The sequence below is a fragment of the Solanum tuberosum genome, unplaced genomic scaffold (genome assembly GCF_000226075.1).
Source record: "Solanum tuberosum cultivar DM 1-3 516 R44 unplaced genomic scaffold, SolTub_3.0 scf00098, whole genome shotgun sequence".
In the NCBI taxonomy this organism is placed as follows: Eukaryota; Viridiplantae; Streptophyta; class Magnoliopsida; order Solanales; family Solanaceae; genus Solanum; species Solanum tuberosum.
Genome location: NW_006239026.1, coordinates 1,019,232 through 1,033,949, shown reverse-complemented (window position 1 = coordinate 1,033,949; position 14,718 = coordinate 1,019,232). Strand labels below are relative to the sequence as shown.

The 14,718-nt window shown below is 27.5% G+C and overlaps 1 protein-coding gene across 1 annotated transcript; it reads right to left on the bottom strand.

The window, feature by feature from the left end:
* Window positions 1–9,370: 9,370 nt before the first annotated feature.
* LOC102586159 (transcription repressor OFP6-like) lies at window positions 9,371–10,408 on the bottom strand. The gene has a single exon (XM_006348430.2). The coding sequence runs from the start codon at window positions 10,363–10,365 to the stop codon at window positions 9,811–9,813; it is 555 nt and encodes a 184-aa protein (XP_006348492.1). The 5' UTR covers window positions 10,366–10,408; the 3' UTR covers window positions 9,371–9,810.
* Between the last annotated feature and the right edge of the window lie 4,310 nt (window positions 10,409–14,718).

Sequence of the window (14,718 nt, the reverse complement as noted above, 5' to 3'; positions counted from 1 at the left end):
GGTGGGGGTAGGGGTGAGGGTGGGGTAAAAAAATTGAATTTAAAAACAAGCTTTAAAATTATTATTTTTTTGGGAGGGAGTTGTTGGGGGGTGGTTTGAGGGTAGGGACAAAATAAATTGATTTTTTCAACAACAAAATAATTGTAATTTGAAGTTGGAAGAGAGTTTTGGAAAATGTTTTCCTTAAGTTTAGAAGGAAAGTTATTTTCCTTAAATTTGAGGAAAATGAGTTGATTTGACAAACATTTTTCAAAACATTTAGCCCAACCAAACACGAGATTAAAGAACACTTCAGTACATTCGACATATCTTTAATTTAAGAACATAAAATTTAAAAGTCTTTTTTACTTTCTTAAACAATCACGTCAAGACAAAATCAAACAAACAAATTGAATGTTAATCCCTCAGTTCCAATATATGTGACACACTTTCTTTTACCGTCAGTCCCAAAAATAACAAAAAAAATTACATAATTTTATATTTAGTAATAATTTAATCTTAAAATATCCATTTTACCCTTAATGAGCCAATTTATACCATACATTTTTATGACTTATTTTATACCACGGATTTAAAAAAAAACATATTTAACCCCGTGCTCAGTCAAATTACATCATAGAAATTGAAACGGAGAAATCTTTATTTTAAAGGATTACAAAAAAATCTTGACAATGGGATCCCCATGACATGATTTCTAGGAAGATAACTTGCAAACAAGGACTTTAATAACTTGTTTTGGGAATTTGCAAGGAAAGAGACTTATGAATCTGAATCTGAGATATATGAACTGTCAAAATAATGTTACAAGTTTTCCTATATTGAGTGTCAACTTATCTATGAGATTTTGCATTCAATGCTAATGTATATATGCAATCAAGGATTCCACCAATAACTTGTGACCACATGACTAGGGTGTTGTTAATTAATTTCTAGCCCTTTGGGTTGGGGGTGAGGTAGTCGGACGATAGCAGATTTAGAATTTAAAATTTATGAATTCGAAATTTCACTATATCCATCGAACCTTTTTAGTCGGGGTGGAGGAATTAAGATAAAGTAGAGACGATGTTAAATTTTGAAATTTATGAGTTCGAATGTTTTACCCTAAATGCACCCAATTGAGGCATACGAAATCGATGACATTTTTAAAAAAAAAAAATAGTACTCCTTTCGTCTCATTAGAATCAGATTAGAAACCATATGGTATGAAAACATTTTTAGCTAGTCATTTTAATTGATTAATCATAATAATTTGTAAATATATTCAGTATATCTAACAAGTATCATATTTGTATCTATACTGATTATTCATGAATTTTCTTATTGACTAAAGATTATATACAAGAAAAATACAAATTTGTCATGAAATATTTATGAAAGACAAATTCATCACAAAATTCTAATGTTTACAAACTTTGTGAGGAATTTATGGAAAATTTTAATATATTATTCCATGGGGAAAAAAAATCTTTACCAGATGACTATTTTATATTATTCCATGGCAAAAGTTTCAAATAAAAAAGTAGTTAATATTGCAAATCAAAACTTTACATCTCATTGGGGCAAAATAATAGTTTCTACCCCCACTTTCCCCTAAACCAAATATAATAATCCTTTTTTTATTATTATTATTTTCTTTTTTATATATGGGACTTACATTTTTATCAAATCTTTAATATGGGATAAGAACTCAATTGCTCCAACTATTAACTTCCATTTTCATTTATCAAATCTGTTTGAAGACAATTCCATTTTTCTTTTCTTTTTTAAAAAAAAGTTAAATAAAAAATCTTAAGATTAATGTTATAAGCAACATTGCTTAAGTCCTTTAGAGATTATTTTTCTTAAATTTAACTTGACTTTTGAAGTAGAGAAAGAGAAGGCTCAATTGGAGTGAACTTGAGTTGAGTGGAGACAAATCGAAAGAAATTAGATAATATTTGTTACCTTACTGTAACTTAAATCCAAAACGTATCAATTCAATTTACGTCATATAAATTAAAACAAAATGATTATAACTTTCATAGGACCTAATTAATGTCTTTATCAAACCACAAACATTGTCTTCTCCATTTAGAGAAATAATTGGATCTAAAACTTACTCACTTCTCTTTCAAACACTTTTTATCATGTCCAAAATGTGTTGTTACTTTCCAGCCTATTTTTTCCTTAATTTTTTTTCTTTCTGTCTCTTCTTATTTGGAGACAAACAATATTGTCTCCCATTAAGAAAACAACTAAATAAGAACTTAGATAATGTTTGTATTTTTGTCTACTTATCAACATACTGTTTATTCATCTCTAACTAATCATAAAACTTCACCTAAATATGTGATAATATATTTAGCGCTTTCATTCTTAATCAGAAATTTCAAATTTAAATAACGAAATAAAATTTATTTTTTCCTTTCAATGAATTTTAATTAACTAGGTCACTAAATTTTGAATATTAAATAATTAAACAAAACATAGAAAATGACATTTTTTTTAAAATGAACTTAAAGTTTTAATTATAGGAGTATTACTTTTGAGTCTTGAAGATTTTTTAAATGTCTTGTCTCATTACCAAGTATGCATGGTATTTGTCCATATTTATTTAGCTTTATAGTTATTTTTTTAAAAGAAGAACCTAGATGGAAAATGACCTTTACTAATCAACATGACTTGTAGTAGGATAGTTATAAATAAAGTGGTGGAGTCAAGAATTTGACGAAAAATGTGTAAATTTTCTTCTCTGTTGTGTTAAGGATGTGTAAAATTAAATATTCATTCATAATTATTATTATTTAACTTTTGTACACTATATAATTTTTCAATAAAAAAATGTGTATCGGACCATCATTTGCCTAAGATGACTCCGTCCATTATTATAATTCATCCATCCTTAATTGGACGTCTGAAGTTTGAACTCCTGAAATCCAAAAATCCTATTGACAACTCTATCCTAAAAAAAATGATCCTTACTTTATAGATATTTTAACTAACTAGGACAAGACTTGACACAATTCCACCAAACAAACCACATTTTAAAGTCTCAATCTTAATGCTCCAAACCAAAACCATTATTGCTAGTAACTAGTTAAGAATCACAAATTCATTGCTTTTATCTTTTTATAAATATGGGACTCTAGAGTCTAGTATTTTGTCTATTAATCTTTAACAATGAGGTGATGTGATTAATAACTAAATTGCTCCAACAACTATCATTTCAATGGAGTCACTTTCTGTTTCTATGCACATTTGACATGATACCACTACTTGGAGATCTTATGTTATAAAATTGTAATGAATTTTGATATTTATTTACTTATTTTGGTGTGTGTGGGGTGGGGAACCTATATTAGCTACACTATAGTCACTATATTATTATTTTTAAACATAAGGCATTAAATTATTTTTTATAACAAAAAAAGTCATTTAAATTTGTATAAATATTATTATCATAGAAAGTCACTAGACACTTAGAGGGTAATTGTGAGGAAAAAAAAATTAACTAACTAGGAAAGTTTCATCGAAATCTCAAAGTGCAATACAAAAACCGACATAAGACATAATAAACAAACTAAAACAGAGGAGGTAATAAATATTGCACCTCCAAATGACTTTTGGATTATTTTTTAAAATAGAAAATAAGTTAAGCAATAATTAGAATTTTCAGTTCCATGAAAACTTATACAACAATACTTTAAGATTGTTTTTTTACTAACCACTCTCCATTTTTGGACTTAGGTTTATATTAGTCCCTTAAAAATATTCCTAAGCAATTTTTGTCCTTTTAAGTTTCCTAAACCTTGGAGTATATTTGGTTTCATAAAAAGAAAATTCACAAATTTCATTTGTTAGATTTGTTGAGAACTATGGGGAAAAAATTAACTCAAAATATCAGAAAAATTCCATTAAATTCTAAAACTATAACATTAAAAACTATATTAGATATAAAATAGATCATCAATAATAGAAGTTTTAGCTCAAAAATGTACACAAACTCTAGAGAGTAGACAAAAGAAATAGTCTCAAAACCACACCCCCAAATAACTTTTGTAGATTTTTTCTATATATTAATATCGACAACAATAAAATTTATAGTAAGAAAAAATTGTTAAAATTTAAAAAAATGACGGAGCCATATACACTTGAGGAGTGTCGATTTACACTCTTCTATTGGAAAATTACACTATGTATCTAGGTAAAAATATAATTTCTATGTATCTATATTACATATCGACATTCTTTAACTCTACACGATATTATTTATTTTTATATTTTAACACTCCCTAATTAAAATTCTTGTTCCGCCACTGTTTTCTAACCATCTATTTAGAGTTGACAATTCTACTTTTGTAGTCCCACATGTTTCCAATAAACTTGTTTTTGCCCCTACTAACTTTCTTCTCAAACAAAAATAACCACAATTTGAAAAACTATTTTCTTTTTTGTACAAACAACTCTCCAATTTTTAGAAACAATTGGACCCAAATCTTTTTCATTTCTTTTTCAAATACCTTTTAGTAGGTCCAAATATCCAATTATTTTCCAGCTTTTGTACTTTCATGTTATTCTTTTGTCCTATCACTCTGTCTCTTTTTTGTTGTCAAATAAATAATGTCTTCCATTAAGAAAACAAATTAACATGAAATAAAATATAGCTAGGTATTTTTTTTTCTTCATCATATAAGTTAGGGATAATTACGAATCTGAATCATTGGTATTCTAGATTACAAAATATACTTTATATTAAATATAGTAATATGTTATACTGAATATATATATTATTTGTATGTATATATTGTGTATATTTTAATCATGTTGATAAACTAATTAATCGGAAGATATATTCTTTATTTTAACTATCAAGTCAATGAGAAAAGTCCAGCTAGAAAAGATATAGATATTTTGAAGTCCAATTATTAGGACCATTTGTTTTCTTTTTTTTAAAAAAAAAGGGAAAATGTTTCAAATTAGTTTTTGAGTTTTTGAAATGATCCAATTTTATTCTTTGTTAGTAATTGAAGCCAAATATATGGCTTTTATTATAGGTTAGGTTTAAATATATCTTTACAAATTAATTTTAGAAGGATTTTACTTAATGTGACTTTTATATTAGGAAAAAATATTTAAATTTGTTCTTCAAATTATTTGAGATATTTAAATTTGTTCTTAAACTTTGTGAAATTGAGTATATTTATTTTGCTCAACTATTATTTATCATCATTTTAAATCAATCATATTATCATAACAATTGATTTTCTCTGCTCTAAAAAAAAATCATTTGAAGATCACTATTATTTTATTATGCCAATTTATTTTATTATGATTTGAGAAGATCGTTGATGATGAAATTGTGTCAATGAAATTTCAATAATAATCAGATTTAAATTTAATAATGTAATTATTTATTATTTGAGTTCCATCTTGTAACGATCATTCCGATCGTTATGGGGTTGGGATTTGGGTGTAGTCCAAGTGTTTTTAGTCTATTTGGTTCTGGTCATATGTATATTTAGAGCATTCTGAATGTGATTCGAGGTAGGTGATGGTTATTTTTTTCTCGTTTATATTATATGTGTTTGTTAATTGCTTTGATAGTATTGCATGCATAATGTATGGTCAGGAAAATAGAAGAAGTATGAATTGAAATGATAATTGTCGCCGATCGCATGTAGTGAAAGTATTTTTTTGGGTGTCTAAGTGTGATTGATATTTATTATGATGTTTGATAGTTGGTTGGCTTGAGTATCACACCTAGTACAGGACATTCTCATGATTGACTTAGGTACCACGCCTTGTACATGCAAACAATTGGCTCGGGTATCACGCCTATTACGGAATATCTACATGGTTGATTCGGTACAACGCTGGTAAAAATTTCTAAAGATTGGCATATGTACCACGTCTGGTACATTGACTGGACTGACCGATAATCCTATCAGTACACTATGAATTTTGCGGACTGATACTGCATTTACTATTTCTTAGTTGAGTACATGGCATATTTCAACGACTGCTTCGCGACTTCCACTGTAATCCTAGCGTTAATCGAATACAACGGTGAATTACTTCTTCCAGATTGCCATGAATTGTCTAGTCCATTTCTAAGATCGGGACTTTCTTTAGTATTTTTGTTTTGGAGTTGCATCCCTATATTTTAATAGTTAGTTGATTCTTTCACCAAAAAATAGCATGTTAGTCACCTCACTCAAGATGGATCAAATTGTAACATATTTACAAAAAAAATTAAAATTTAATAAATAATATGAACTTTTTTACCTAATTTAAAATATATCATTATTTTTCATTCAATATTCGATATCGACTACTAACAAAAACTCTAGGCCACAAAGCCACAAAAGCTAAGTACAAGGGAGCTCGTGAACATTTTATTTTTCCAATGTGTAATGATTATTAACAATGTTGAAATAGCAAGTTGGTTGTTACCCAAAAAAAAAATGAATAAAGACAATTTTGCCTAATATTTCATCCGTCCAGTTTTATTTGTCATAATGAGTTTTTTAAAAATTAATTTGACTAATTTTTAAAATTAAATTAAATTATATTAATTTAATATTTTTAAACAAAAAAATTTAGATATTCAAAAAGCTATACGAAAAACTATGTAATTTTTTGCATATCAATATTATGAAAAAATAAATCGTAAAATGTTAGTCAATTTTTTATAATTTAACTCTAGAAAAAATATGATAATTAAAAGTGGACGAACGTAGTAATAATCACTGGCACCAAAGACATAGTTTAATTATTAAAAACAACTTCTTCTTTTTTTTTTTTTTGTACTTTAAGCAATTGAAAAGCCTTAAAAGAAGAGGGTTGTTTTCTTGTGAAATTAAAAACTTTTGTACTGAAAAGTTTGATTAAATATGAATATTAATTGCCTTGGTAAAGTAACCCTATCATAATTCACATGACATGATGAGTAAATTCACTCCATTCCTGTATTTTAACTCCTCCATCTTATCAAAAAAAATATTTATTTATTTAATTTTTTTTTAAAATTATTATTTTATATTTATCATTAAATATTACTCCCTCCGTCCCATTTTATATGATGTACTTTGATTTGGCACAAACTTTAAGAAAAATGGAAAGACTTTTAAAACTTGTGGTCCAAAATGAATGATAGAAATTTGTGTGGTTGTAAATCATTTCATTAAGGGTAAAAAAGACATTTTATAGGCAAATTGTTACTTAAAATATATTTAAAAAATAATAATTTATAATATTTAAAGAATAAAAATGAACTAAGGGAGTATCTTGTTTGCTTTGAATTTGTGAAAATGGTACATCACTTTAGTGAATACAGGGTCCTTTATTACGACTAAAGACTATGCATGTTTAATCACATTTAACACTCTGTTCAGATAATTATTACGTATTGTTTGATAATGTATCGTAGTATATTGTATAATAAAATTTAAATAATAATTAATACATACGTTCTATTCAAACTAATAATACAATACAATTAGTAACAATCATCCAAACAAGTTACGGATTCTTCAAAAATAACCTCTTTTTTTTTAATAATCTTGGGATAATCTGCAATCGCTAAATCCCTGTTCTTCGAGTGAACAATCTATAGTGAGTACTTTATGTGTGCCGGATAAACTCCTCCATTGTGTAATAGTCTGCAAATCATACAGGAGATGTAAACCGCACTGACCAAGCCCAATGCGACAGATTCGACTCAAAAGACATTAAGAAAAATTTGATTCCGAATCATCTGTATAGATAATCACCCTCCAAACTAACATAACGAAATGGATTAAAAAATAACTTTTTCATCTTCATAAACATTTAACTTTTTAGTGGGGGTGGGGGGGATTTTCACATGTCAAGGCAGGGGAACAATCAAGAGGGGATGACCACATTTGAGTTTTAATGATAATTAAATTGTTGGTATGTGTACAAACTTCCAAACCTCACATAAAACCTATTTACCACTCTCATTTAATTGCATTTAAAACAATTGTCTCTTTTGTTATTTTATATTTATTCATTTATTTATACCCTATATTTTATGGTCCATTTTCCAAATTATTTTATTTTATTTTTCCAAATCCCAATGTCTATATTTCCCCACCATAAGAGGACTGCAGCTCCAAACCCATGAAGGATCTTTGACCAAAGTATATTTTAGAATTTATAGAATAGAATAAAAGAATAGAAGCATCAAATTTCAGAGTATTACTCATCTTTGTTCCCTTTATATAAATATAATAAACAATTGAAATTCATTATTTAATATTTTGATCCAAATTATGGAGGGAAAAGGAAGGAAAATCACTTTTAAGTCAAAATAGGCTCCCTAAAATCACATCTAAGATCTAAAATAATCGTTTAAAAACTAACTGCATATCTGAAGTTAGCTCGTTTGCATAAACGGCTCCTCAGTAGAAGGTTCACACGATAAGCTATTAGCTTAGTAATAGAGTGCCTCTATGTTAATTGTATCGCTACATATGAACTATGAAAATTCTTTTTTTAAAAAAAAAATTGGTATAGTGAAATAAATGTAAAACTATACCTAAGCTACATGACCTAAAATTATCATGAGAAAAAAAAATCATATTCTTATTCACATCTTCTTACATTAGTAAATTTTCTTCATATTTATGCCCTTCGTTCTCTAAATATATTATTGACATGTCAATTTAATTAATTTTTAAAGTTAAATTAGATTAAAATCGTATAGTACCTTTTTATTTTATACTTTTTAAAATTCCACAACCATGCTCTGCTTGAAAAGTAGTACATATCTTTTTTAAAAGTAGCACCTTTACTTGGACAAAATAAAAGTTACTTTTTGAAATAAACATTTTTCTAGTTTACATCTTTTCACTTTAGAACAATTTATATTTTAGTTTATATAGTTAATTGAAATGCAGATATTTTTTATATACACTTTAAGACACATTTTACTAATTTCAACTATTTTGCCTGAATTTCAGCAACTGAATTCAATATTATATTTATAAATTTCATTAATATATTTCATTATAAATTCTCTCAAAATGAATTGACATTTAAACTTAAATATTTAAAAAATAAGTACAAGCAATTGAAATCAAACTATTTCAGATTTACGTAGTCTTCAAGAGGGAAATGATCTTTATTTAAGTTTTTTTTTTCATATTTAGAGTTCAAACTTGAGATTAAGCAATTGAAATCAAACTATTTCAGATTTACGTCGTCTTCAAGAGGGAAATGATCTTTATTAAAGTTTTTTTTTTTCATATTTAGAGTTCAAACTTGAGATTTCATCGATTGCATGAGTGATAATGTTATATATACAGTAGAACTCGAAAGTTTTAACTAAAATAATAAGTACATCGTACAAAATAAAAACAAAATGATGCAGACAGAAAATAAACAGTACATTACTAATAATAGATTACAATTTTCACCGCATTTTTGACCACCCCACTACAAAATACAATTTAATTAATTTTTCTCCTCCATAATCAAAAAGGCTGTGAAAATAGAACCCCTTTTTTCCTCCTAATCCTAAAATTAAAACAACCAAAAAACAAAAATACTTAAAAAAAAAAACACTTACTATAAATAAACTATTTCTAGAAAACCCATTCTATTACTAAATATTTATGGGTTCTATATTGCTCAAAACTCTTCGAATTTCAATATAACGATATTTTCGAAGAATACGAGCAAAATATTAACAACTAGTCTACTAGTACTAAGGAAAAGAAAAGAAAATAAAAAGAGTCACGTGACTATTACCTAAAAGTCACGTGACCTCCGCCATGCAAAAACGGCGAAATAGATATCACGTGAGTATCAGCTATAAGTCACGTGACCTCCGCCATGCAAGAACGGCGAGCTAGCTCCGGCGACTCCTGGCCGGAGAGAAAAAACTCCATTCCAGATCTCGGTAAAAGCCCTAACGATAACCCCATGATAATACGGCGAATTCAATTGCAAAAAACAATTCAACAGCTCTTTCAAATCGTCTTTAGAGTAAATCTCCTTTTCCAAAATCATCTGAAGCATTGACTGACGGAAATCTAGATACGGGTCGTCGGAGTCTTTCTCGACGGCGACGCTTTCGCCGCCGATCCGGCCGAATCCTTGAACGGCTTTTGAGGTTCTGAAATCGGAAGATTCGTTGGTTGTAGCGTCGGAATGAGGAGAGAAAGTAGTCGTCGTCGTATCCCATGAACTGCAAGAGGAGTAATTTGAGTAATTTTTGTTGTGGGTTTGAGATTTGGGGGATTTTCTGTTGCGGGGTTTTGGGTGGAAAATGCTGGAGAGTTTTGGCCGGATGCAACTGCTGCTGCAGCCGAGTTTTACGGTGACATTGCTGAGAATGATTCTTCTCCGGTGAGTTGACATTGCCGGAAAAGTAAAAGTTGCAGAGAGATTTTTTTTTGTTGCTGTTGAGAGAGTGAGGTAGGAGAAGTGAGGAGAAAGTTCATATATAAATGGATCATGTGGGGGTTAATGGGTCCACGGATAATGGATAACTAATTTCGAAATTAATTTTAAAATAAATGCATATTAAAATTTCGAAAACAATTTGGGAATAACTTTTTTTCTTTGATTTTCCATTTGGTGTCCGGAGCTCATATTAAAGTTCCGACTAAATTTAAATTGCGCATTGTAGGGCTCATTCGGGGCCGGCGCTCTCAACAAGATTTTCTCCATACCCACGGCTCGAACCCGAAACCTCTGATTAAGGGTGAAACACTCCCACCAATGCATCACAACTCATGTTGGTTCGGAAATAACTTATTCTTACTAAAACGAGCTCAAAAGACATAAGCAAAGAGAGGATATTGTATTTTAATAAGAGGTTTCGAGTTCGACTCTTCATGAGTATGAAGTCATTTTTGTTAAGGAGTGTTTTACCCTTTTAATTTGAAACTTTTTTTTGCGTGAATCTATATTTAATCGAATTTCAATATGAATATCGGACATCAAATGGATAAATCAATAGGAAAAAAAAAAGATCTAAAATATATCCGAACTTTGATCGAAATTGATATTACGATACCAAACTTTGAAAAGGACCTTTGACTCCCCTACACTATTTAACAATATATTTTAAAGGTATATATGTGTCCACGTGAACATAAAAAATATAGAATAATTATAAATAGTAATGTGTCCACGTGAGCACATATATACCTTTAAAATATATTATTAAATAGTTTAGAGGTAAAAAATACACTATTAAATGTTATGGGGGGTAAAATATCCTCCATAAAGTTTGGTATCGTAACAGCAATTTCGATCAAAGTTAGAGTATTTTCAGACTCTTTTTCCAAAAAGAAAAGGTATCTTCATGTTGATGATAGTGTGACAAGTAGGTGAATCAACTAATTGATGACAGTCTATTTACAAGTAGGGTCATCCAATTTTATTTTTTCTTTTTGAGAGTGAGTTATATATAATTTTACTTCTGTAAAAATTATTTGCATTAAATATTTATATCAAATCAATAAAAATATAACACATAACGATGCTCATATTTACTACTAGTATTTAAAAAATTATAATTAATTAATGTATAATTTTTACTTTATTATCGTTGTAGTATAGATTACAATGAGATTGTTTTATATATGCAAATTGACGAAATTTAATTTTTTGAAATATAGAGAAAAATTGAGTAAATTATATATGTTTTTAATTTAAGTGGATTCCTTTTGTCTTGTAAAGTAGGGATGGGCGTTCGGTTCTTCGGTTTGATTCTTTGATTTTTGGTTTTTGGTTTTAGAAAAGTGTGCACCATATATTAAATCAAATTAATTTGGTTCGGTTCGTTTTAATTTGGTGTTTTTAAATCAATTTTTCGGTGTGAATGAAAAATAAAATAAGGATAAAAGTATAAGATACTTAGAAATTTAAAACTATGTTAAAGAATGATGCGTATCACCGTGGAACACTTATTGTGTTAACTAAAAGACTATATTTGTCTTTATCAAGAACATTGTGCTTCCATCAATTTCTCGAGAAAAACAAGTACGAAGACGGTTCCTTTACATAATGTACATTGGTAGAAATATGTTTGAGTTTCTCTTGAAAATTAATATTTGAAGTTAACTATTGAATTGTACATTTGTTGTTACATTGATTTGTTCATGAATGATTTAAATTGTTAGTTGAATTTTTAATTTTAGTTAAGAGAATGCCCATATATATAATATTTTAAAAAATAATAATAAAAGTTCGGTTCTTCGGTGCACCGAAGTTTTGAGACACTTATACCGAACATCAAACCGAAGAACCGAACTTCCGAAAAAATAACACCAACACCGAATCGAAAAACCGAGTTAGTTCGATTAGGTTCGGTTTTTCGGTATTTATGTCCACCCCTATTGTAAAGTCATTTTTTTATTTTTTTTAATAAAAGCTTGTTTTTCCAAGTTCAAATTTATTTTTCTGTTTTTCTTTCTGATAGAAATAACGTTTTTATGACCGAATATCCTACAAAGGTTTCATATCCGATCCGTTGAAAAAAAGTAGAGCTATAAATTATTTCATTAGAAGTGAAATAACAGTTTCATTTATTTTCAAATATAAAAAGAAGTTTATTTTTTGAGAAATTAAAAAAGAAGTGAGGGTAAAATAACATATAAATTGAAGGTATCTTAATTTTTAATATAGTGTAACAGCTAGTTGACTTATCCTATTGATGACAGCCTATTGAGTGATATTAGTACGTCTTTTGTTCAATTTGTATAGTGGTTTTAATTTTTTTTCACGCTCATTAAGAAAAATAATAATAAATTATCAGCTATTTTTCTAAATTGAACATTTGTGAAAATATCTTATGAGATTATTTCATCCCACCTTTTATATAAGATAATAAATTCATCATTTTAGTACAAATGATTGAATGAAATTATCTCAAAATTGACTAGTAAATCAAATTAAATATGAAATAAAATTTATCTCAAAATTATTTATCTTTATCCTACGTATTAAATGATCCCTAAAATATAAATAAAAATAATTGTCAAAGTTTTACGTTTTCAAAATAACATTTATTTTGAAACATTTTTTTAAAGCTAAAGCGATTGTTAATGAGAGGGAGGAGTTATAAATATTTGCCTTAAAATTTTGATTATAGAAAAGTTTCCAAATAAATACGTATAATTAAAGGAGATGATATATTTTATGTGATTACTTTAACTATTTAAAAGACAAATAAAGTATTTTATTAAAAAATAATCGAAATGTATAATTAAAAAAAAACTTAGTTCAAATATCTGAACAAAAATTTATTATCATCCATTGACCCCCCACCCCACTTCTGGAGGTGAGGCTACCATGAATAGGCTACTAAGTCAATGGCTGACACACACAAGTAGAGATTATTTATATGAAACTATTATTAATTAATTAATATGCAAGTGAGATTAATTAAGGTAATTAAAATATATAGTGCATGAATGAGAAATTAAAATTGTTAAAAATCTGACAAATACAGAAGGTATAATGATTTAGGGGTTCATAAAAAAAATAAAAATAAATGATAAGCCATTGATTCTCTGCCAGCCATTTAGATTTAATTACATGTTGTGTGAGCTTCCTACTGGTTTACGTAGGATTTTAAGCCTATGAAACGTAATTTTGTTCGTATATCTAATAATCTCTTTCTCGAACTAAGTTTGATGTGGATTATTACACTGTCCAAATGTCTTCTACTTGAATTAGGTTTCATGTTGAATATTATCACGATCCACAAATCAATATTTTAATAAGATTCACTTTGTGATCGAATATTTATGATCATCGAAAAGTTTAGAGCTAAATTTTATTTCTCTGTGTTTGTCCATCTCCAAGCTACTGTTGGCATGGTAGAGGTAATAATTAAGTTTAAAATGACTTAAAATAAGTCAAAAATTAAAAGTAGGTCTTCCCTATTTTTTATTTTTTATTTAAAAACTACTTTTTTAAGTCAAAATAAACGGACTCTTACAAAATTAGTTCTCCATATATTTTTTAGGTTATTCTATTAGGTTTTGTATTAAATTTTACTACCTCATTTTCATTTATGCGATAATATTTGACTTAGGATGAAACTTTTAAAAATAAAAAGAGAGAATTTTAAAATTTATGATTTTAAAATAATAATTTTATAAGTTATAGATGAGGCTAAAATGATATTGTAGAGAGTAAAATCAGTAGTTTAAAGTTATTTTTTTTTCAATAAAAAAATATAACACAATAATGAAACAAGTACTGTAATTTCAATTTGAGAAAGTGATGACAATTTTTGCACAAGATAAAGTTAAAAGGTCAAATATCTTATTTAAGATAGTACTATAATATATGTCTTATTACACATGTATTTTTGTGGCTCAGGCCTCAGAGAAGTAGTACTATTTTTCTTGTTTTCCTTTTTGTTTGTTTCCAGATTAAATTTGATAAAAACTTATTGTTTAGGTAAAATAAATTCTTATCAATTTATTATGAAAGTTATATAAATTAAGGTGAAAATATTTGTTAATTAAGTATGATTTAGTAATAAGAATGTACTAATTTACCATGATTAAGTTATAAGTAATTTTTTTTTTAAAAATATTTTCTAATAAATATTTTTTTGGTGTTTGGTTTAAGTGAAAAGTATTAATCTCATATGAAAAAGAAAGAGAATATGAATGTTAAAGGTTGAATTCATGAAAGCAAGGACCACCTATGGATATAGTGAAATGATAATGATTTTTGTATTCTTTA

Coding starts and splice junctions, on each gene's coding strand:
- LOC102586159 (XM_006348430.2), bottom strand. CDS start 10,365: ATGTCAACTCACCGGAGAAGAATCATTCTCAGCAATGTCACCGTAAAA.